Source organism: Mastigoproctus giganteus, chromosome 9 (assembly GCF_048544385.1).
Source record: "Mastigoproctus giganteus isolate SK-2022 chromosome 9, ASM4854438v1, whole genome shotgun sequence".
NCBI classification, from domain to species: domain Eukaryota; kingdom Metazoa; phylum Arthropoda; class Arachnida; order Uropygi; family Thelyphonidae; genus Mastigoproctus; species Mastigoproctus giganteus.
In genome coordinates, this window is record NC_143583.1 from 156,725,361 (window position 1) to 156,751,284 (window position 25,924).

At 41.9% G+C, this 25,924-nt stretch overlaps 1 protein-coding gene across 1 annotated transcript in view; it reads right to left on the minus strand.

Annotated features, from left to right (window-relative positions):
* LOC150080835 (uncharacterized) overlaps positions 1-25,924 on the minus strand; it is a 107,435-nt gene that overhangs the window by 43,082 nt on the left and 38,429 nt on the right. Inside the window, exon 4 of the mRNA XM_090380837.1 lies at positions 20,317-20,501. Coding sequence (XP_090236963.1) covers positions 20,317-20,501 — 185 coding nt within the window. The remainder of the gene's footprint in view (positions 1-20,316; positions 20,502-25,924) is intronic.

Here is a 25,924-nt window from a genome sequence, read left to right on the forward strand (position 1 = left end):
GTTTTTTTTTTTTTTTTTTCAGTACAGGAAACATGGTAATCCGAAGTGACCTTATACAGTGGCTGACAAAAAAACTGCATCACCTGAAAAAAAGTAACATTTGTAGTGAAACGTATAAGATGTTGTTTGATTACAGTCATTTTGTTTGTCGCAAAGCAAAGGTATTGCTTCAGATAACGCTTCTATTGCATGACAGTAATTGCAAGGTATTGCATCAGCCGTTTCTATAAATACGGCGTTGGAAGGATATACACGCTCATTAGTATCCTGTTTTGGGGAGGTGTAAGCATGGCTCCATATGTTCAGTTGACACCAAGGAAAAAATGCTATCGCTGATAAAAATAAAATAAATTTTCTAGGCTGCCACCAGTCAACAGTATCCCGGGTGCTGAAATTAAAGCGTGAAACCGGATATTTTAAGAGAAAACCTGGATCAGGCCGTAAGAGAGTGACTACGCCTTCCCAAGATCAATATTTGAAAAGGCTATGCCTTCCTAATCGCCATGCTAGTGCTCCTGATCTAAAATTGGACTTTGGGATGGCCTCTGGTGTTGAAACAAGTGCACGAACTATCCAAAGACGGCTTTCGGAATGTGGTCTGCATGCCTATCGGCCCAAGAAGCCTTTGTTGACCCAACAAATGAGGAAGAAGCGACTGCTTGGGCTAAAACGCGTTTCATGGACAAACGAGCAATGGGACACCATCTTTTCTGACGAATCGAAATTCAACCTGCATGGCTCGGATTGGAAGCCATATGTCAGAAGACGAAAATCGGAGGCATACCATCCTGACTGTAAACTTCTCCGCCGGTCCGATGGTCTGGGGATGCATAACAAGCAAAGGGCCGGGGCGAATTAAGTTTATTAACGGAACGGTGAATACAGAAACCTAAACTGCTACCTTGGAGGAGTGCCTTAAACCCGTTATTAGGGAATACTACACTGACGTCCAAAACTGAATTTTTCAACAGAACTAAACACCTTGCCACACAGCAAAATTGGTAAGTTTTATGCTTTTTTTTTTAGATTTAATGAGTTTGTCTTCTTGTCTCACAAGGCTTAAAACATACTTACAACAATGTTTTCCTCCCTTAAGGTGCATTCATACCTCCGAAATGCTGGCATTACAGTGTTGGAGTGGCTAGGCAACAATCCAGGTTTGAAAATTGCTGGTACATAATGTCGTCTAAAATTGCTCAGAAGACGTCAACAAGTAAGGCTCAGCTGCCGGAGAGCATTGTAAGGGTGTGGTACCACGAAATGGGGCAACCGTATATCCAGAAATTGATTAACCCTATGCCAGATCGTTTCAAGGCTGTAATTGCAGCTCGAGGAGGAACAACAAAATATCGAGGACTTATTTTGCTGATTTACATAATACTATTACGTTAACTTGTCATTTCAGTTTGTACACGTAAATGCAATAAAATATTTGTTTGGTTGTCATGATTGCCATTTGCATGATTTCTCATATTTCTATTAATTACGCATTTTACCCTTTGGGAAGATATTTATGGCAATTAGGTATATCAGGTGGAGTCTTTTTATTGGATTTCAATTACAGAGATATATATCCCATCTAACAAATGCATTTCGAACATTTCTGCAACCCGCAATGCAGCGCAAAACACATTATTTGCAAAATTCACAGGTGATGCAGTTTTTTTTTGTCTGCCACTGTAATATATACGGGGATTTGTGACAATTAAATCAGCGTTTCCCAAACTGGGGTCCGTAGAGCAGTTCCAGGGGATCCGCGAAAGTTCAGAAGGGGTATCAAGTAATATACAGTACGTATATATATAGGAGTCCTCAAACTTTTTATTTTTATTTTTGAAGGGGTCGGTAGATCTCAGTAGTTTGGGAGCCGCTGACCTAAATCATTGACCGACTCCATGATTGCTCCAAAGCCACGAGACTAGGTGTGTTTATGCGCAAGAACAGGCTGAGGAATAAAAGAAACTAAAAAGAAAAATTTCTTTCTTTCTAGTTTACAGAAAGAAATTTCTGAGTACCCATTTTGCTTAAAATTCTTTCATAGTTCAATTCCTTGTGAATAATATGATGGACTCGTCCACAAGGCATGGCTAGTGTTTTTGCCATGTACTGTAATTGAATCTAATGATCTTTCCAAATCAGGTCCTGAACAGCGTCAATGTTTTAAATAATTTTCTGTTTATACTCCGGCACGACAACCAAGTCAGTAGAGTTTACAATAAATCGTCAATACAAATATTTATCGTATTTAGTAGTCACGGGCTCGAACCTCGGTCCACTCAGGAACGCGTGCTATGCATTCTCGCTACTGACCACTTGGCTACTTCAAGCCTACCTTTTTTTTCTGTGGTTTGTATAAGTGGCGGGTCGTCCAGACTTATGTTCATTTTTGATGACTCTACGATCCCTTTTAAATTCAGTAGTACTGTTCTTGAAGGTAGTGTAGAATGCAGAATCATCATGCAATGTTTGTATCATATGCACGCGCATTTGCTTTCCAGACAAAGGAGAGCAGTAAAAATAAAAAGTTTTTTTTTTTTTTTTTTTTTTTTTGCTGCTGTCCTTTGTAAAATTGTGAGTCGAAACCAGAAATTTCACAAAAGAATAGCTCATATGCCCATCGAAACGGGCATGGCTTTTTTAAATTAAAAAAAAAAAAAAAAAAAAGTAATAAGAATATTTAAAATATTAATCTGAAACTTGGGTTACATGATTATGATTGTTTATTTGATTTTGGAGGAGCCGAGTGGGTAAAGTACCTGCCCGGCAACCCAAAGGTCGCGGGTTCGATTCCCGCCTCGGGCTTGGATCAAAGTACTGCAAAAACCTTGGGAGGTGCAATATGGCCACAGAAGCCGATGCGCCAACAACTACCAAATCAAAAATCACTCATTTGATTTTGAAATAATAAAATATACGATACGTCAGAAATTTTTCAAATACCTGCTGTTCTATGCTATTTTTTTCTTTCTGCGATCTTTAAGGAAGTGTGGTTCGTACGATGTTCTAGGACTCTAGGTTTTCTCTCTCAGAGACTGGCAGAGTTATGCTTGTGGATCACGTGACTCAAGTCACACGTGTTGTTTAATACGAACTGTGTGAATTCACTCGTTTTTGTTTTTTTTTTTTTTTGTTGTTGTGGTGGTGGTAGCAGTAAGCGTTTTGTTTCTTTGTAAAAACTTAGTTTTCTCGTAAAAATGTTTTCTTTGTATAAACTGGATGGTAATTTGTTAGAACAGAGAAGCGACATTAATTTTTTTGTGAAATTTAAGAAATATTCCACGGATATTTACAAAATGCTAAAAGTTTACGGTCTTAATTCTAGGTTAAGATTGAAGCTTCCGTTTGCGCAGAAGTGTACACAACACAAACGGTCTTCTGCGACGAAAATCTGAATCCATTAGTCAATAAACATAGGAGGCAAGATGACCAATAGCTTTTTGCATTTGCCTCTCAATGATCCTCATGTTGCACGAATGACAAAATATAGTACAATCATCAACGTAGAGGGCATCGTTCACCATTAGAGGAAGCTGTTCTATGATAGAGTTTATTTTGATTGCGAAAAGCGCGACACTTAAAACTGATCATTGTGGCACTCCCCTTGTTGGCAAAACAATCGAGAGAGAGTGTGGGTCCTGCACGAACTTGAAACTGGTGATCAAGTAGGAAGATAAGGCCTAAGGCCAGAGTTATTGAGATCTTATAATATTTCAAATCGCCAGATTGTCGTACGCCTTTTCGAAATCAAAGAAAATTGGCACGAGATGCTCAGATTTTATAAAAGCATCACGAATGTGTTTCAAGTCTAAAGAACTGGCTAAAGAACTAAGCCAACAAAATGAGGAGGAGAAAGAAAAAGATGAAGAGTCTCCTCTAAAATCTATAAATACAAGCAATTTACAGCGCATCCATTCAGCTGTGGAGACCCTCACTGATGAGCTCTGTGAGATCGACCATGAGCAAAGTGCCAAAGTGAAAAAGAGAGTAATGGAATCCATTTGCCCTTATTCTGAGATTCTCAAAGAAAGAAAGGAAATCTCAACTATTCGAATATTCATAAAAATACTTTTCATTCATAGCATTCATTTCAGAGCTTTAAATATAATAATATTGTTTACTTATGTCAATTTTGAGAGGAGCCTAGAACGTAACTCATTGACTTCCCATAGACTTATACAGTATTATATAACTGGGTTCATTTTACACAAATTTCTTTTTGTGACAGTTTCTTCAGGAATGGAACCCCATCGCAAACTGAGGGCTACCAGTATTTAATAGTATTTTAAATTACATTAAAATGTATGTAACAACACATAATAATACCTATTTGTCTCCAAATGAAATTTTTTCTGCCATTCTAAAACCCAGAGAAATTGCAGCAAAACCAAAAATCCAAACATGGTAGGCTTAAACCAAAAGAAGTGGAATCTCTTTGTATACCTTATCTTCTTTACCTCTCCTGCTTTCCCTTTTATTTACTTATGCTTCTTAGTACCTATTCAACTGTACTGCTATCACATATATATATATACTAAGTGGACTGAAATCATGGGATACCTACCTAGTAACGAGTAGGCCCACCTTTCATCCAGATAAGGGCAGTAACACAGCGAGGCATTGAGTCTACTAGTTCACGAAAGCATTCCACAGGTATTTCCATCAATGATTGCTGAACCACTCTCCATAATTCCAACGCATTCCTGGGCGGAGGATCCAAAGCTCAAATGGACCTTTCCACAGCATCCCAAAGATGCTCCACAGGATTCATGTCCAGCAAATGGGGAGGGCATTCCATGGTAGTAAGCCCTGCAGAATGCTCTTTGAACCATGTTCTAGTCACCACGGCTCTATGGGGAAGAGTCCATTGCCCTGTGGGTGCACAATGACCTCGAAGGGATGCAGATGGTCTGCAAGGATGGATATATAACCTGGACTCTTCAGAGATGCATCTAGACATACCAGAAGTTCCAATGTGCACCAGTTGATCACACTCCAGACCATTACTGACTGTCCACCTGGCTGAATAGTTTCTTTGACATGACGGGTGCATATCTTTGTGCGGTTTCTGCCAGATAAACACCCACACCTATCCACTTGAAATAACTGGAAATGGGACTCACTGGACCAGGAAACCCATCTCCAATCATGCAAGGTCCAGTGCCGATGTTCTTTCTCCCATTGAGGCATAGAGTTCTGTGTTGTGGTGTTAGCAATGGGACTCTGGTGAGTCAGTGGTTCCCATAACCTATTGCAGCTAATAATCACCTGATAGTCTTGGTGGAGACGTTTCTGGCACCTCCCTTGTTGAAGTCGGCGGTGATTTGTTGAAACTTGCATTGTTTCAGCCAACTGTCACTCTCCAGTTGGCTGAAACAATGCAAGACAGACGTCAACGGCCACATTCATCCACCATCTTTCTCCACCCACAGCGCTGTCCATAATGAGATGTTATTCCGGAAATGGCGTATTCCCGATACACTCTTGATACTGTTGAATGGGGATAGTGCAATTTCTGTACCATCACGATAGAGTGACCGATGTGTCGAGCACCCACTATCATTCCTCTTTCAAAGTCAGTTAACTCATTATGTTTATCCGTACTGACATTTGATTATTGTCTATATGAATGCAGTGATGCAGTGTACCTATATATCTGCCAAGCTGTGGGTTCGTCTACTAGCAAGGAGAGTGACACCATCGCATTGCCCAGGAACCAGGTATACCATGAATCATCCACTAGCAAGGAGAGTGACACCATCGAATTGCCCAGGAACCAGGTATACCATGAATTCTGTCCTTTCAGTATATATATATGAAAGATATTATATGTGATATCTTGTAATTCATATATCCATAGCTCTTGCTTTTTCTCTCTCAATTTACATGTGTTTTCAAATAAAGTTTGTATGCTTCACTCAGTTCAATAAAAAGTAATGAAACCTATTATGGCTACAAACATCTGTAATTGTATCACATAAAAGGTTATGCTAGCAAAAGTAAGAGACTATGAGAAATTGCTGACTAAGAGAACAAAGAACAGGGAAAGGAGCTTTTCACATTTCTGAAAACAAAGAAGAGAAGGACAAATCAAATCCAACCCTCTTGTAATAGGTGTGGGAGTTTTTGATAGTTTTAGATAATTTTGATACTGTTCGCCTGGATTTTAGCAAAACATTTGACTCACTCTTGCATGAGAGGTTATTGTATAAGCTGGAACATATTGGAATCACAAGAACAATCCTTAGATGGATCCCAAGGTGTCTGCGGGTAGGAGGTAGAGGGTTGTGATTAATGGTCGCTTTTCAGACTGCACTAAAGTAAGAAGTGGGGTTCTCCAAAGATTGGTATTGGGACCACTGTTGTTTTTGATTTTCTTAAATAACATTGATGAAGGGATAAAATATGTAATATCAAAATTTGCAGATGGTGTGAAGATTTGTAGAGCAGTTAGTGATCAGTACCAAGCAGTATTTCTTCAGGATGACTTAAATGGACTTAAGGACAAACAGAAAAGTGGCACCTATGTTTTAATCTAGCAAAATACAAGGACTTACACTTGGGGAATTAATTGATTGAGGTGTATAAAGCCTTGAATGGTTTGAGCATGCTCAACGCTGATGGGATCCTACCTCTTGCTCAGAATAATCGCCTGCGAGGGCATAGATTCAAATTGAGGAAAGATGGTTGTAGGATAGATATGCAGAAGTTTGCCTTTAGCCAGTGGGTGACACCATCGCAGAAGTTGATAGCTGTTGTAGAAGTTGATAGCTTAAATAGATTCAAGGCAGAACTTGACAAACATTTGGAGCGAGTGGATGGGTGAAATAAGGGTATTTTTTTTTTTTTTTTTGGCTGATGCTATATAAGCTTGCTTTCTTGCATCATGTGCCTTTGCTAATGCTAATAGCAATCCCAATATAAGTCTGATTAAATGATCCTAAGTGGACCTGTTTCTTCGGAAGCACAGTTGTTCGAAAGAAGACCATTTTTCCCAAATTAGGCGAGCTTTTTTTTTTTTTTTTTTTTTGTTAGTAGTTGGCGCTATTGGCTTCTGTGTCCATATTGCACCTCCCAAGGTTTTTGCATTTTCTACTCTTATCCAAGCCCGAAGCGGGATTCGAACCCGCGACCTTTGAGTTGCCAGGCTGCCACTTTACCCACCCGGCTAGCCCGGTCGGCTAGGCGAGCATTAACTGTTTTTCTAGGGCCTTGCACAAACACCTTGTCAGAGCGATGGGTTGTTGTTGTTGGTTGTTTATTTGGAGCATTAGCAACTAAGGCCATATTGCTCCGGGATATGCGGTGGTCATTCGCTGACCTTTCCGCATCCTCCGTATTTGGTGGTGACGGGCTCGAACCCAGGTCTAATCAAGAAGTGTGTGCTACGCACTGCTGCTCCTTCCCACCTGGCTACGGAGGCGCCCAGAGCGATGGGACGATAGTTACTTGGACGTATAGAATCCTTTCCTGGCTTTGGGAAGACAACAATGATTGCCTTCCTACAGAAATTAGCATTAGAATTAGTTCAGGCATATGATGTAAGAAAGCAAGCTTATCAGCCAAAAAAGGAAAAAAAAAAAAAAACTTACCCATTTCACCCATCCGGTCACTCTAAATGTTTGTCTAGTTCAGCCTTAAATTTATTTAAGCTATCAACTTCGACAACAACAGATGGAAGTCTGTTCCAGCAATCAAACACCCGCTGGCTAAAGGCGAACTTCCGCACATCTATCGTATAACTGTCTTTCCTCAATTTGAATCTATGCTCCTTAAGGTTCTTAATCTGAGCAACCGGAAGTATCCCATCAGCATTGATGCCTGCTCAAACTTCAAGGCCTTATATACCTCAATCAGATCACCTCGCAGGTACCTAGTCTCCAGATCCTGCAACTTACAGAAATTAAACCTCTCTTGGTAAGAGCACCTGTTTGTTCCTTTCACCAATCTTGTTACCCTTCTCTGTACTCGTTCTAGCAACTCTACATCCTTCCTAAAATGAGGTCTCCAGATCTGTAAGCAGTACTCAAGGTGTGGCATATACAAGGGGACAATCACTTCCTTGTCTCTGCTAGCAAAATTCCTATAGATCACTGACAAAACTCCATGACCCGCTCTGGCAGCCCGTGTGCACTGCTCAGAGAACTTCATATCTGACTGCACAATTACCCACAGATTTTTCATTCTCCTCCTCCCTGAGTGTAGTACCACACAGTTAGTATGTTTCTCTTGGGTTACTGCTACCCATATGCAGTACTTTGCATTTGTCAATGTTAAACTTCAGTTGCCACTTCTCAGCCCATTTGCCCACTTATCTAGATCCTGTTGCAGTAGCATACTGTCTTTACTGTCGTGAACAACCCTGCCAACCTTTGTATCATCTGCAAACTTGGACATCAAGCCTGATACCATTGATAAATACACAAAACAACAATTGGCCCAGCACCGAACCTTAGGGAACTCCACTAATAACATTAGTCCACGTAGAGCAGTGACCATTTATTACCACTCTCTCCCGACTCCCACTTAACCATTCCTTTATCCATTGTAGCAACTTGCCCTTAATGCCATATCGCTCCAATTTGTACAGCAGTCTTCCATTTGCAACAGTATAAAAACCTTTCCTGAAATCCAAGTATATGATATCAAAATTATTTTTTGCATCCAGTACTTTTCTGACCACATCGTAGTATCCAATCAAATTTGTCAAACAAGACTTCCCATTAACAAACCAATGCTGTGTCTGAACTATTACTGCAATCTTGTCTAGGTGATCCTGCATCACTTCTTTAACCACTACTCTATTATTTTCCCCGGAACAGAAGTTAAACTAGCAGGTCTATTATTATTTGTGTCACCCTTTTACCCCCCCCCCACTTTTGTGAATTGGGGATACATTTGCTCTCTTAATTATGGCTAATGGTTTGCTTTCTTCCATCGCTGCCTCCTTCAATATAACTGGATAGATTCCATCTACCCCAGGTGCCTTTTTTAAGTTTAACTTCAACAATTTCTCCTCCACTTTACTCTTCGCTATTACAAAATCATTTAGTTCCCTGTTAGAGTTTGATAAACTTCTGGCATTCCCCTCCTTGAATAACTCCTCATATGTGAATGTAGATGCAAAATACTCATTCAGTTTGTCAGCTATCTGAGCAGAACCATCAACAATCAAACCACGAACATCAAGTGGACCAATTTGATTCATCCTCTTCCTTCTAGAGTTTAAATAAGTAAATAAGACTTTGTTGTTTTTCTTTGCATCCTTTGCCAAGGATTTCTCTATTAATCAGCCGTCGCTTGCCTAACCCCCTTTGTGACTTGATTACAGACTCTTATATCTGCCATAAGCTTCTGTGTCACCTGAAAACTTATATGCATCCCACGCCTTTTTCTTCTCTGTAACGAGCCTTATTACTTCATCTGACATCCATTTAGGTCTAAATCTTGAACAGTATTTCTTGGTTAGTATGAAAAGCCTGGTGGCTTCCAAGATTAATTCCTTGAAGGCTTCCCACTTAGAATTCGCTGTTTTTAACATCATTAGTTGATCTCACTGTATAGAATTTAAAAACTGTCTGAGACCACTGTAGTCACATTTACGAAAACAGAAACTCTTCCCTTTACCCTTGATGGTAGTGACATCTTTAAGTAACTCCCACATCAGTACACTGTGATCTCTATCACCTAGTGGTTCCTTTATCTGCAAATTCTTAATGCATGAATAATCACTGCTGATAATCAGATTAAGAGTATTATTCCCTATGGTTGCCCCTCGAACAGGTTGCTGTAGAAAACAATCCTCCAATAAATCCATAAAAGTCTTGCTAGTGTGCAAGTGACCAAACTTCGTGCCTGCCTGGCAACCTAAAGGTCGCGGGTTCGAATCCCGCCTTGGGCTTGGATCAAAGTACTGCAAAAACCTTGGAGGGGTGCATTATGGCCACAGAAGCTGATGCACCAACAACTACCAAAAAAAAAAAAAAAAAAAAACCAAACTTCGTTGCCAAATTCATAAAATATGAGCATTAGCGAACTATAAAGGATGTGCTGTTCACAATGAGATCCAAGAAAAAAGATTTCCATCGAAGAGGGTGAAGCAACTGTCAACAACAACCTAACCAGCAGCAACAACAGGCAAGACATAAGGCAACAACCTCAAGCCAGACCAGCCTTATCCTATACTCAAGTAGTGAAAGAAAGATCTCAGCAATTACAAGAAAAGAACAACCTCACGCTAAACATGCCAACACAAGTGCAACAGTTTCTCTTCAGACTGGAACAAGCTCTAACTAGACAAGCGGAAAATCAGGCAAGATTTACAGAAGCCATTAGCATTAGCATTAGCATTAGTAGAGGCATTTGATGCAAGAAAGCAAGCTTATGCAGCATCAGCCAAAAAAAAAAAAAAAAACCCACTTCCACTTCACCCCTCTGTTCGTTCAAAATACCTGTCCAACTGAACCTTAAACTTATTTAGGCTATCAACCTCCACCACAAGGGATGGAAGTCTGTTCCACCAACCAACCACCCGCTGGCTAAAGGCAAATTTCCGCACGTCTATCCTACATCTGTCTTTCCTCAATTTGAATTTATGCCCTCTCAGGTGATTTTTCTGAGCTAGAGGAAGAATCCCATCAGCATTGAGCATGCTTAAACCATTCAAGGCTTTATACACCTCTATCAGATCACCTCGCTGGTGCCTAGTCTCCAGACACTGTAATTTGCAAAACTTAAGCCTTTCTTCGTAAGAGCACCCCTTTGTTCCATTCACTAATCTTGTTGCCCTTCTCTGTACTCGTTCCAGCAGCTCTACATCCTTCTTGAAATGAGGCCTCCACACCTGTATACAGTACTCTAGGTGTGGCCTGACCATTGCCTTATACAATGGAATAATCACCTCCTTATCCCTGCTGGAAAAATTCCTGTATATCATTGACAATACTCCATGAGCTACTCTTGCAGCCCGTCTGCACTGCTCAGAGAACTTCATATCTGCCTGCACAACCAACCCCAAGTCCCTTTCATTCTCTACCACTGTCAGTGTAGTACCACAGAGTTGATATGTTGCTCTGGGGTTGCTGTTTCCCATATGTAGTACTTTACATTTGTCAATGTTAAACTTCATTTGCCACCTCTCAGCCCATCTGCTCAACCTTTCCAGATCCTGTTGCAGCAGCATAGTGTCAGTAGTGTCCTTGACAACCCTGCCAACTTTGTATCGTCTGCAAACTTAGACATTAAGCTTGATATACCATCATCAATATCATTTATAAATACAGAAAACAATAATGGACCCAACACTGAGCCCTGAGGGACTCCACTAATAACATTAGTCCACGATGAGCAGTGTCCATTGATTACCACTCTCTGTCTTCTCCCCCTCAACCACCCCTTTATCCATAGCAGCAATTTGCCTCCAATGTCACACTGCTCCAATTTATGTAGCAGTCTTCCATGTGCAACAGTATCAAAAGCCTTTCTAAGATCCAAGTATATAATATCAAAGTTATTCCCTGCATCCAGTTCTTTTGTGACTGCATCATAGTATCCAATCAAGTTGGTCAGGCAAGACTTCCCCTTAACAAAACCATGCTGTGTCTGAGCTATAACTGAAGTCTTGTCTAAATGATCCTGCAGTGCTTCTTTAACCAGTGCCTCCATTAATTTTCCTGGAACAGAAGTTAAGCTCACAGGTCTATAATTACTTGTGTCAGCCTTTGATCCTCCTTTGTGAATTGGGGTCACATTTGCACATCTCCAGTCCATGGGTACTTCTCCTGAGTCCAAGGAAGCTCTCATAATTATGGCTAAGGGTTTGCTTAATTCCTTTGCTGGCTCCTTCAATATAACTGGATAGATCCCATCCACCCCAGGTGCCTTTCTTGTATTTATCTTCAACAATTTCTCCCTCACTTTACTCTCAGTTATTACAAGATTCTCTAGCTTACTGCCAGAGTTGAATACACCTCTGGCATTCCCATTCCCCTTCCTCATGTGTGAATGTCGATGCAAAATATTCATTTAGTTTGTTAGCTACCTGAGCATGATCATCAACAGTTGACCCATCAATATCAAGTGGACCAATCTGATTCATCCCCTTCCTTCTAGAGTTTACATAAGTAAAGAACTCTTTGCTGTTTTTCTTTGCATCCCTTGCCAAGGATTTCTCGTATCTGCCTTCGCCTGCCTAACCTCCTTTGTAACTTGGTTGCATATCAACTTGTATCTATCATAGGCTTCTGTGTCATGTGTTAATTTGTAAGTATCCCATGCATTTTTCTTCTATGCCATATGCCTTATTAGTTCATCTGACATCCATTTTGGCCTAAACCTTGAACAATATTTCTTAGTTGGTATGTAAAGCCTAGTAGCTTCCAAGATAAGTTCTTTGAATGCTTCCCATTTTGAATTTGCTGTTGGTAACATCATCAGTTGGTCCCACTGTATAGAATTTAAATACTGTCTCAGTCCATCGTAGTCGCCTTTAGGGAAGCAATAACCCTTCCCTTTACCCCTAATGGTAGTTACCTCTTTGAGTAAATCCCACTTCAGCACACTGTGATCACTGCCACCTAGTGGTTCATTTATCTGCAGATTCTTAATGCATGAAGAATCACTGCTGATAATCAAATCAAGAGTATTCCTCCCTCTAGTTGCCTCCCGAACATGCTGATGTAGAAAACAATCATCCAATAAATCCACAAAAGCCCTGCTAGTGTGTGAGTAATCAGCTCCCAAATTCCAGTCAATATCTGGGAAATTAAAATCTCCCATTATAAGACTCTCAGATTTACTGGCCCACTCTATTTCCCTGTACAGTTCCTTATTATACTCATCAGAGTCATTAGGCCTATAGCACACTCCTACTCTCAATTTTGATCTCCCAATGCTTATGACACACCAAATTGACTCAACACTGCACTGTCCAGCGATGTCGACTGGCTTCACTTCCTTGGTTTTTATGTGGTTCTTAACTAATAGCATAACCCCTCCCCCCTTCCTATCCTGTCTATCCTTTCTGTAGACGTTGTACTCCCCAAATTGCAGTTCTGCATCCCTTATATCTGTGTGACACCACGTCTCTGATATCCCAACAATATCTGCCTTTGATGTTTTGAGCAATACCTCAAATTCATCAAATTTATTTACTAAACTCCTAGCATTGGTGTACACGCAAGTATACCTGCACCTGTTTCTATTCTTAGCTACCCTAACACAACCCATGTGTTTACTTGTACCGCAATGGCGCCCAGCATTCTCTGAAATACCATGCATCTTGTTTTTCAGGCTTCTGCTCATTCTAATAGAAGCAGTGCAAGAATCTCTTCCACCTCTGCCAGTGGCTACTGTCATTCTATTGGTCTTTGTCTCCCCCCAAGCTAGCAGTTTTCCGCCCCACCTAACACTGCCTCGATAGCATCAGCAAATATTCTTTCTCCCTTTCTATTTAAGTGTATCCCATCCCTGTAGAAGCAATCTCTCCTGTTAACAAGTACAGTCCAGGCTGAAAAAAATTCTACCCCTTGAGCCTTGCACAATCTTTCCAGGGCCGAATTGATCGACAAGGCTCTCATCATATACTCCCTCCTATCGTGTCTGGGCAGAATTGCAGACACTTTAAAATTCAACCCTAATTCTCGGCTTTTGTTCAACAGTGACCTGTACTTGTTAAGTAATTCTGCCGGTCTCCTACTCTTAATATTATTAGTGCCAACGTGTACAACTATATCACCTTTTGTGCCCTTAAAAGATGATATTCTCTCTACAACGTCATCAACCGTTGCCCCTGGCAGACATACCCTGGTCCTGTTCCACCTATCTAAGCCATAAGAACGATGCTCAACCTGCTAACAGCACTTGTAGCAAAACTGAAATAATGATAAAATCATTAAAAATTGCTCTTTGGAATGCCAACGGCTTGGATGGACATAGCCAGGAGGTAAAAATATTTATTTTTGAAAATAACTTGGATATCATGTTGATTACAGAAACCCACTTTTCAAACAGAAATCACTTTAAAATGATGAACTATAGCTACTACAACACAAAACAAAACATCCTGAAGGAACAGCTTGGAGAGGTTTAGCAATAATTGTTAAAAACTCCATAAAAAAGCACCATGAGCTGACCAAGCACAAAACGAATTCTATCGAAGCACAAAACGAATTCTACCCAAGCAACGAGTATTGCAATTGAAGACTGGAGAGGACCTATCACGATTTCCGCAGTCTACTGCTCACCAAGCTATAATATTAGTAAAAACGAATTCATAACCCTGTTCCAAGCTTTTGGGAATAGATTTATCGCAGGAGGAGGTTACAATGCCAAGCACGTACAATGGGGTTCAAGAAGAATAACACCGAGGGGCCGTACACTACAAAGAGTAATGCAAGAAAATCATTATGAACAGGCCGACAGATATGAGAAAAGTTCCCGATATATTAGGCACCTTCATAACTAAAGGGATTGCGGAAGTTTATACAGATATAACATTGAGTCTAGACCTATCTTCTGATCACTCCCCAGTAATAGCAAATTTGAGCTCGCACATCGTAATCAGACAGAAACCACCAGTTCTTCATAATAAACACACCGATTGGGAATACTTCCAAGAGCTAATAAATGAGAAAGTAAACATAAAAATGCCTCTTAAAACATCTGACGATACTGACCTAGCTGTAGAAAACCTAACAGCAATAATACAGTCTGCTGCCTGGGAAGCTACACCAGAAATAAAAACATATAGGGAAAAACGAGATTTGCCGATCGTCATAAAACAAACAATAGCAGAAAAACGAAGGCTAGGACGTCTAGCAACTGAGCAAACACCCTGAAGACAAAAGAAATTTTAATAACGCAGCAAGAAATTAAAAAAAAAAAAAAGAATGCTCAATGCAATAAAAAATGAGTCAATTCAAGAACATCTGGAACAGATAACTGCAATTGATGCCAATTAGTAAGTGGCATCAGTTGCAGTTATCTGTTTTCGTCCATTATCTGTTTTTCCTTCTGGAGAGCCACAAAAAGGATAAAACAGCCAACACAAGCAGTACCACTTATCAAAAAACCGAACAATGACTGGGCAAAAAGTGACTCAGAAAAAGCCAACACTTATTTCTGAACACCTGGAAAAGTTTTCCAAACATATCCCTCTGAATTTACAGCAGAAGAGGAAGAAGAAATCCATCGTTATCTTGAAGCTTCTTATCAACTGTCTCCACCTGTAAAAGCCTACTTGCGAGCTGAACTAAGGAGTATCATACAAAGAGAACTGAATTCTAAAAAAGCTCCTGGGTACGATTTAATTACTGGTAAAATACCCAAGGAACTACCTCCAAAAGGACTAATGCTTCTAACGCACATATACAATGCCATAATATGCGTAGGCTATTTCCCAGCAGCATGGAAAGTTGCCCAAATAATAATGATACTAAATCCTGGGAAACTCTCCAATGAAGTAACATCTTTCCGGCCCATCAGTCTACTACCAATATACCAATATTAGAAAAGCTAATGTTAAAACGGCTGAAACCAATCCTAGAAGAAGAAAACTTAATTTCACTACATCAATTCGGATTCAGACAGCAACATGACACTATTGAACAAGTGCATAGAGTTGTCAATTTTATCAACAGTTGTCTGGAAACAAAAAAAAATATTACTCGGCTGTATTCTTAGATATCAGTCAAGCATTCGACGAAGTTTGGCATGCTGGATTACTATACAAACTGAAGCAGGTACTACCTCACCAATTATATACAATTATTAAATCATATCTCACGGAAAGATATTACCAAGTAAAACCGAAAAACCAAACTATTATATTTAGGCCACCCGAATAATTAAATTAATCTGCCGTGCTGTGTGTCTTATGTCTGTTAATTGCGTGTGTTCTTTGATCGATTTGTCTGTTTTTCTGGACGAAAACCCCCAGCTTCTGGGAGAAAAACCTTGCTATCTACCTGAGACCGAATAACTCAGCCACGGAGTGAAAAAAAGGCCATTAAAGTTCCTCGCGTCATCGACGGGATTCGAACTCGAGCCTTTTCCACCCGGTGTGGGGAGGACGGTGACGATACTACTGTGCTACCGCGCAGACAAGTGGAACTGAAAGAAGAACAAACCCAGTTATACCCAGTACTCTCTGGAGTGCCACAGGGGAGTGTCTTGGGGCCAGTATTGTATACCCTGTACAACGCTGATATCCCAGTTAATGATAACACCCTAGCAGCAACATTTGCTGATGACACAGCAGAACTTGTAACCGATGAAAATCCAATAATTGCAACACAAAGGTTGCAAGAACAGCTTAACCAGACACAAGCTTGGCAAAAAAAAAAAAAAAAAAAAAAAAGGCACATGAAAACGAATGAGAAGAAAGCTACTCATGTTTACATTCACAATGAGACAGGAAACATGCCCACCAGTGAAATTAAACGGCCACGCCATACCGCAAGCAGACGATGCTAAGTACCTTGGCATCCATCTAGACAGACAGACTCTTAAATTGGAGAAAGCACATTTGGACAAAGAGGAAACAACTTGAGCTAAAGGCTAGCAAGTTGTATTGGCTAATTGGAAGGGATTCCAAGTTAACATTGGCAAACAAGCTACTTATATACAAAGTCATACTGAAACTCGCGTGGGCCTATGGCACCCAGCTTTGGGGTACCGCCAGCACCTCAAACATAGAAATACTACAACGCTTTCAATCAAAGATGCTGAGAACCATTACCAACTGGCCCCGGTATGTCACCAATAAAATGATACATAGAGCCATGAACATACCAACGGTAAAAGAAGAAATATGCAATTACAGTGAGAAATACCAACAACGACTAGAATTGCATCCAAATTACCTGGCAATGAACCTTTTTGATAACAGCGAAGTTACCAGAAGACTAAAACGCCAACATCCGCTGGACTTAGTGTAGTGCTTAATGTTTTAATTAAACTAATCTATTCAGTGTGAATGCAGTCGCCAGTGATTAAGTAAACTCAACAGAAGTGTCGTTGCTGGACGTCTCCTTCATTCAAGACAATCCTACTGATATTTGTTACCTTCAAAGGAACATAGTAAAATAAAATTTCTGATGCCCTAAGTATCGAACCAGGAGCCATATGAGGGAACGTCCCTCGCGAACTAAAACTACAGGTACTGTGTACGCGAATTGACATCAAGTTCGCTAAGAGCATCATACCAGCACTTCCAATACGTCTTGACCGTGTTCCTAGGACCAAAGGGGAAGGAGACATATTGGAATGCAATGACCCCGGCAGTAAGAACCACCCGCCTGTTGATCCCAGTCAGGCTGGCCCGGAACCTCTTGTATTGTCGAAGCAGCAGAGACCAAAGTGTTTATTAATGCTGGGCCCCTCACCTTTTAAGATCACCCTTTTCAAGTTTTCACGGGTCACGGAGTACAGCTGCACATGCCGGATTCTAATGATGTAACCCTGGAACCAAGATATGGGCGTTGGATCCCAGTGATGCTAATATGAAAGTCCAGCAGCATCACTGGGAGGTTTGTTCACCACTACAGGTGCTCACGTCGAGGGGGCGTGGAGAAATTCTGTGTTAAAATCCCGTCTCCAGGAAGAAATTTTATCGAATTTTTTTCACAAAGCCCTCGATTTAGTCGATCATTGACGAGGGTTTCATTTCTTTGCTGCAAACTAGGGTTTCTCGTTCAGAACACAGACAGACCAATCGATGAGAGAACACAGACAGATTAGACTCTGCCTTGGAATTTTTCCGGCAGAGGACACTAACAATGACGCAAGGGATAATTAAAGAATTGTACAATTCATTTGTAGAATGGCGGTTGCAGAATGCAAGCATCGCATGGAACGGTGGAAAAACAGCATAGAACAAATAACTGTGTTGAAAGCTGGAATAAAAAGACGTAATCTAAGAGTTTTATACCCCTAGCAAGAGCGACTGCTTGAAAGATAAAGCAAAATAAAGTGACTACGAATAGGAGAAAGGGAAACTCTGAACTTGGAAAAGGAAGGAAAGATGTTTTCAAACTGGATGGAATGAGTCGGACTTTCAAACATGCCGTACAGAAGAGCGTGAAGGCTCTCATTCATTTATAAGCTTCATCAAACACGCATTAAGCCTGTGTTTAAATGAATAAATAATACATATATATATATATATATATATATATATACAGGGTCATCGAAAAAGGTGACCGTCATTTCCCTTTTAATTATCTTCGGAAATATTTGATCGATTGCTGTGATCGTAGCAGCAAACAGTTTGGTAACTCACTGTTTTATTTGACTCCTCACCAATGATCTTGGCTGCGCCGTGAGTGTGCGCAAAATGTCTCCTACGCGCACCGCCTCAGTCAGTGTCAGTAAGATGGCCACCGTGCAACAGAAAGCGCAGTGTGTATTGTGGTACGCTGAATTTAAATCTGTCATAACAGTGCAACGTCAATACCGACGTTACCCCAATACACACTGAGCTTTCTGTTGCACGGTGGCCATCTTACTAACACTGACTGAGGCGGTGCGCGTAGGAGACATTTTGCGCACACTCACGGCGCAGCCAAGGTCACTGTTGAGGTGTCAAATGAAACAGTAAGTTACCACAATGTTTGCTGTTACGATCACAGCAATCGATCAAATTTTTCCGAAGATATTAAAAGTGAAATCACGGGCACCTTTTTCGATGGCCCTGTATACAGGGTTTTCAAAAGTGATGGTCAATAATTTAAAGGTGAACAGCACAGACTACAATATGCAAAAAAAGCCTAGTAAGCATGGGTCCTTAAGTGAATAATTTTCGAGATATTCCACATTTCTCGTTGGGATCCACCACTGACAAGGTGAACTGTAGAGTTGAGATCCACCACTGACGTTTGTGTAGGTTAGTTACGCTCATTCTCTCCCCGTCCCCCCTCTCTCAGTGCTCTGACGTAGCAGGCATACTAGTATTTGTCAAAGGACAGTCAACATGGAAGGAGGTTACAGCAACGAAGAGTATGCGGACATGCACTTCATGTATGGTAAAGCCAACGGCAGTGCAATCGAGGCTGCACGTTTGTACCTAGAAGCATTTCCCCGCCGAAGGCAGCCCAACAGGCGCACATTCATCAGGGTACATCAACGGCTTAGAGAACATGGGCGCTTCGCACATGGAGTATGAGCAGGTAGGCCCAGAAGCAAAACACCTGATGTTGAGGAAAGGGTGTTAGACAAAATACAAAAAAAAAAAAAAAAAAACAAGTTATGATATTAGGGTTCCCTGTAAATGATTACATACCACTGTATGTAATCATTTACAGGGATCATTGTGCTATCCGCGCAGACTGTTAGAATATATATATTTTTTATATTATATTTAAGCCACCCGAATAATTAAATTCATCTGCCGTGCTGTGTCTTATGTCTGTTAATTGCATGTGTTCTATGGTCGATTTGCCTGTTTGCTGGACGAAAATCCCCAGTTTCTGGGAAAAAATCCTTGCTATCTACGCCTGAGACCGACTAACTCAGCCACGGAGTAAAAAAAGCCCATTAAAGTTACTCGCGTCATCGACGGGATTCGAGCCTGGGCCTTTTCCACCCGGTGTGGGGAATACGGTGACGATACCACTATGCTACCTGCGCAGACAGACTGTTAGAATAGCCAAAATCCAGGAATTTTGACGAGGGAGGGTTGTTCTGCAAGAGTGTGTACCGAGTCATAGCAGTGTGTGGCGAATTTTACATCGCCAATTACTGTACCCCTATCATATCTAGCGTGTACAAGGTATCAGCAATACTGACTTCCCTCCCAGAGTGCTCCCATAGTCAATGGCAGATCTTAACAGAAAACGTGCATTATCTCGAAAACGGTTCATTTGCGGCCCGATGTTCACTGGGACTTTTTTGTTTATTTTAGTTTGTACTTTTCACCTTTAAATTATTGACTATCATTTTTGAAACACCCTGTATAGCGTGTGTATATAAGTTTATTAAAATAACAAAGGAAATAGCTAGCTGAAAAATGAGAAGGTATAAATATTGACAAAGGCTATTTCCTGCTACTTTTAAACACACCAGCAAGATCGAGATTTTCTTTTCACTGCAAATTCTAAAGTAGAATAAAGTGTGAAAGTCTGAACCAGGACCTTGAGAAGATCGGGTTCTAATACAGATCATGTAATTGTATTAGGAGCGATAGATACGTAAAAAGATTAATTAAAATCTTTGCTTATATTAATCTTTAGATAATTAAACGTAAAGATTAATATAATGAAAAAGTCTTAAACTCACATTATTATGTTTGCATCCGAGATTGAATTAGAACTAAGAACTTACCTTCTAATCCATCGAGAGAAGCAGTTACGTTTTCATATGTAATATTAGCATCAATAAACATAAAGCCATGATTGGCTAACAGAAGTTGCTGCCATGCGTCTCTAATATCCTCTTCTATCTTGATAACCTTCTTCTTAAAATTTCTTCTCAGTTTTTCGAATTGTTGAGAAAAAGCCAAATCTTGCCTATAAAAGAGCTTAACCGATTAACTGATATAAATAAATTTAGCACCTAGAATATAACTATCATTTTTCTATAGTAACATATCTGCCAAATTTTGGGAATAAACTGTAAACCAATAAGTAATACAGTGGTATTACTTATTGACAAACCTTAAGGACCAACACTATTTCTAAAGGTTACAACCACAAAATCAAACGAAACAGCCTGTGCCGATTTGAATAACTGTGGCCGTTCAGTAGAAAGCTGTTACACATGCAAAAATTGATGAGAGGGCTCACATAAACAGATAAAAGCAGCAGTTCAGCAGTTATGCTCAAATTACTGAATAGTGAGCACGATTGTTACTGACGTTCGATTGGTTTCATACAGTGCTACAGACAACGAAATGACCAGTAGGCAACATCTGAATGACTTTACCCGGGTTAGAATAATTGGGAAGGTCGAATTGCGAGGAGTGTGGCTGCAGAGTTCGGTATCGTCTCACGTGCATGGTCGACCTTCAGAATGACAGGTACAGCTGTTCGAAGGACCAGTGGTGGTCGTCCACGAAAAACAACGCCCAATGATGTAAGGTAAGGTGTAAGGTATATTGTTGTCATGCGGCCCCAGGGGTTTCCCCCATCTCCGCGTTGCTTTCTTTGTGGGTGTACCAGTTTCCTGGGAATGCCAGAGGTTTAAAAGTGTGTGGGTATTGTACCTGTGTAATGTCGTGTACCGTTGTTCATCTGGTCATTTAGCCGCTGGACCCCTGCTGGAGCCCAGCGTTGCCCCACCTTCGCCCCGTGGAGGCAGACCAGGAAACACCAGTAGACTAAGATTTACTCTGGCAGGTCCTGCCGCTTAATTTCCTGAGATTTCGGCAGCTAGGACCTAAAAAAAAAAAAAAAACTTATGTACACATACACATATATGCACATATACACAACAGTGATACATAATATATACGCATCCATGCAATCGTAATTACTTTGGATGTTTGCATACAGCACGTGTGCATGCATTCATATGGCAGGAGTAGGGCATTGCGTAGGATAATTAGGCCGAGACTGGGCGAAGATTATTTTTTTGCTAGATTAAATTTAGTGTGTAGGGCGCTCGAGTTGTGTATAGATAGAGTGGGGGAGGGGAGGAAGAAGGTTGGGGGGAAAGGCAGAAGTATGGGGGACACAGAAGAGATTCCCCCAGGTGGTCAGTGAGGCATGCCCATGCCTCACCAGAAGGAAAGGTGGGGTAGCAGGGGGCGAGGCGACTGGTCATCTCGTCCTCCTGCCAGGAAGGGATATTAAAGGAGAGCCAGGCTAGTGCTTGGCTCAGGCCGCCAGAACAGGTGCTATTCGTCCTTCATTCAGATTTTTTGTCTATCTTCATGGTTGCTTAGTAGTCCATCTTTGGTGTTATGCACATTTTGGCTTCTAGCCATTATGTGGCTAATGTGCATTCAGGTCCCGTCTTCTTCTGTACAGGGCTTCAGCGAACTTTGAGAAGGCAATATATTCCTGTCTCCCATCCAGGAGGTGTTGTTCTCTATCTCTGGGCAAAAAAGTGATCCGAGTGATGAGTTGGCAGCGGAGGTCATCATAAAGCTGGCATTCATGCATGAGGTGGTGCCAGCTCTCCAGCTCTCCACAGCAGCAAGTAGGGTCATCTGTAATGCCCAGGGCTGTAAGTTTAGCCTTAAAGGCACCATGTCCTGTTAGCAGGAAGGTCGCGTGGAGTCCCGGCGTGAACCATGCTGGAGCCATTGGATAGAGTTTTCCAACGTTGGGGAAGAATCGTTTGGTGACTTCTCCCTTTGGGGAATTCTCCCATCTGGTTTGCCAGGTTTGCATGAGATGATTTGCAAGTCTCTTTTTCTCAGTCAAACGATTTGTGGTAGGATCTGCGTCGAAGCCGGCGAAGGTGCAGGCTCTTCCCTTGGAGAGTTCATATAATACTCCACATTTAGCTACTTCGAGGTCTAAAGGTAGGGTTCCCGCCAGCACCTGCAGCGCGTGTGTGTGCTAACTGTTCTGCAGGCCCGGGTTATAGCGAGCAGCATGGCTCTATGGATAGAGTCGAGGATTCTGCGATTTACAGCCATGGTGACTTTGGGGTACCAAGCTCCGGAAGCATAGGTAGCTATCGGCAGGAAGGCGGCTTTGTAAAACAGCTTGAGGGTCTTCTTTTTCAATCCCCAATCCCTTTTTGCGACTCTGGTAACAAGGGCTGTATATCCCCGTATCTTCTTACGGATGTATTTCAAGTGTGCCTGGAAGCAGAGAGTGGGGTCCAGTATTACTCCCAGGTATCTAAGTTCCTTAGACAGTCGTAATGTGATACCATCAATCTTAATCTGTGGGGGTCTCCTGTAATCTAGGGCACCCTTGAGGAGAATGGAGTCCGTTTTGGTTGCTGAGATCCTAAGGAAGTGGATATTGGTCCATTCTTGTAGGATTTTAAGGGCATGATTTGCCTTTCTTTCCAGCTGGATTCTGCTGTTTCCCTCTATCATCAGGATGAGGTCGTCTGCAAAGGCTTGTGAAGACGCCTCTCCAATATCGGTATTTAGGAATTCATCCAAAACGATGTTCCATAACGTAGGTCCTAAAACGGAGCCTTGTGGACAGCCTCTGTTGATTTTTCTGGTGAGTATTTTATATGGAGCATTCACCATGATGAGTCTACTGGAGAGGTAGCTTTGGATTACTCGATAGAGGTTGCCTGGCATCCCACTCCCCCGGAGCCGGGCCAGGATGCTCGGCCACCAAAGGGTGTCGAACGCCCCAGCAAAGTCGATAGAGATAGCCAGGAAATATTTGTTTTCTGTGGCAGCTGCACGTGCAAGGACGTTCTTCAGGGCATCTACAGTCGACGTTCCGGGTCTAAAGCCGTACTGGTTTGGGGACATTAGGTTTGCCTGTAGGTAGTGAGCCTGTATTCTGGTTAACAGGAGTCGTTCCAAGAGTTTACTGCAGACTGTTAGTAGGGCTATTGGTCTGTAGGAAGTTGGTTGGTCTGGTGGTTTTGTCGGGTTTTTAATTATGAGTTTAATATTTGCTTTTTTCCAATCCTTCGGATAGGTTCCAGTTTGGAGACATAGATTGAAGAGGTTCAGTAGCATGTCAGGGGCTATCTCCACCACCTTCCTGATGATTTCGGGCTCCAAGAGGTCCGGACCCGGACATTTCTTACTTTTAATAAGGTGCGCAGCCGCTTGTAGTTCCTCTATTGTGAAATCCGGTTCCCTGTCTTCTGTTCGGTAGTCGTCATTCTCTGTGCACATCTTGATTTGTTGGGGTGTCTGTGGGTCTACATGAGGGTGGAAGGTTGCATCCAAAATATTGTTAACAGATGCCTCCCAAGAATTGGTAGCATCTCCCTGTGGTGTTATGGTGGTTGAAATTACCTCTCCCCTGGGAAGTTTATTAGTGGTTACTTTGTAGACCACCCCCCAGGGGTCAGTGTTGCCAGTGGTTGCGACCAGATTTTCCCACGAGAGTTGTTTACTTCTGCGTATGAGCGAGGTGTACTGGTTTCTGGCCTCTTTGTAGATTTCCCGTAGTGCATCCACTTCAGGGGCAGGCCAGGAGCGTCTGGCTCTCTGGAATGCTTTTCGTTTGTCCTAGACTTCTCTTCGGAGCCTCTGGAGCTCCGGACTCCACCATGGTACAGCACCTGAGGCAGGTTTTCTTCGTTTTATGGCAGCATTCGCTGCTTTAGTAATGATCGCTGTGATTATTTTTTGGAGTTGGTCAGGGTCTTGGATTGTTTGAATTGCAGCTTGCTGTGTATCTTTTTCTGCTATTAGGGTGTCTCTGAATTGGTTCCAGTTTGCAGTGTTCACCGCATATCTCTGCAGCATTTTTCTCTCAGGATATTGTCTCTGATGGTCTCTGTTGAGTTGGAAGGTCAGGACCCTGTGGTCGGACGTTGTCCAGGCATCCTGAACCGTCCAGTCTGTTATATTGCCAGCAATGTTTCTAGTGGCTAGAGAGACATCGATGGTTGATTCCCATCGTAGGTTGCAGTAAGTCGGTAGTTGATTAGGTTGGTTTAGCACTGTTATCGTTGATGTTGCTAGGAATTCCTCCAGGCGCTGCCCATTCCTTGTCCCCTGTCTGTCCGGGGTATGGCTGTACCAAGCTGGTGACCTGCAGTTCACGTCCGCTCCTATTATTAGTTTCTGGTCAGGGAGGATATTTGTTACATGTTCTAGGTACCTTGTAGCCATCGTTATGTCCTCTCCAGGGCGGCAATAAAGGGCTACGACGTAGAAGGCTCCCAGTGCTGAGATAAGATGCGCACAGACTGCCCAGGCCGTGCAGAGGTGAGTGATCCTGGTAGCTGTTATATCTGGGTTTCTGACCACAATAGCGGCCGAGGGGATTTCATTTTCAGGTTGTATGATCTTGTATTGTAGGGGGTATCCCCTTACTTGATTGGCGGCTGCGTATGGTTCTTGGAGTATGATGATATCTATATTTTCGTCGTCGGCTTTCATCCTGACCTGGTCGGCCACTGCCCTGGTTCTATGAGCGTTTAGCTGGAAGAATTTGATTACTTTAGTGTTGAATTGTTTATGGTGTGGTGCCATAATCTGTTCTGGATTGGGTCAAGCTCTTGTATTTTTGGTATATGGGACACATGCTGTCTCTGAGGGAATGGGAGGCATCCATTTTCTGACTTTTGCAGTTTGCACAAACGGCGTCTGTGCTCTTATTTGGGCAGTCGGTGAAGTTGTGGCCCTTGCCAGCGCAGTGGCCGCAGGTTCGCACAGCCTGGGAGCATGTGTGCGATGTGTGTCCGAACTTGCAGCAGTTGTAGCATTTGATGATAGCCACATGTTCGCGGAATCGGTGGCCGCTCCAATATATATAAACTCTAGTCTGATTTATAAGTATTTGCCAAGCCAGCGGGCTCAGTTCTACCGACCAGTTGACTGTGCTCGAGGACTTGGTCTTGATGGTGTGCTTGGGTATCACATGATCATTTAGATTTTGATCTGGCAAATGTTTGGACAGATTTCTATCAAACAATTCTCTTGCGACTTCCTCGGGTTTGATATCCTTATCAAGGTCGTATATAAGGATGGAGGGCCCCTTCCTTCTTGGGGGTTCCGCTCTGAGTCCCAGGGTTGCTATCTTGGGGTTGGCTATTATTTCGTTTATTTCCTCTGTGGTCTCTGTTTCGATGACTACACCTGGATTCCTTGTCTTTCGTACCGATTTTATTTTCGTGGTTCTTAGGTCATCGGAGAGTTTATTAATTATTGCCTGCTTAATGCCTTCACTAGAATGTTTGTCCACTTTATTAAGGGGTCTCAACACTACAATGTTAGGTCGCCGAGTGGTGGATTTCTCCTTGGCTTGTATTGGTTGGGTGGCTGTGTGGTCACACTGAGCCGGTATCCTCAGCGCATCTGCATAGGAGGGAGTGCGCTGTGGCA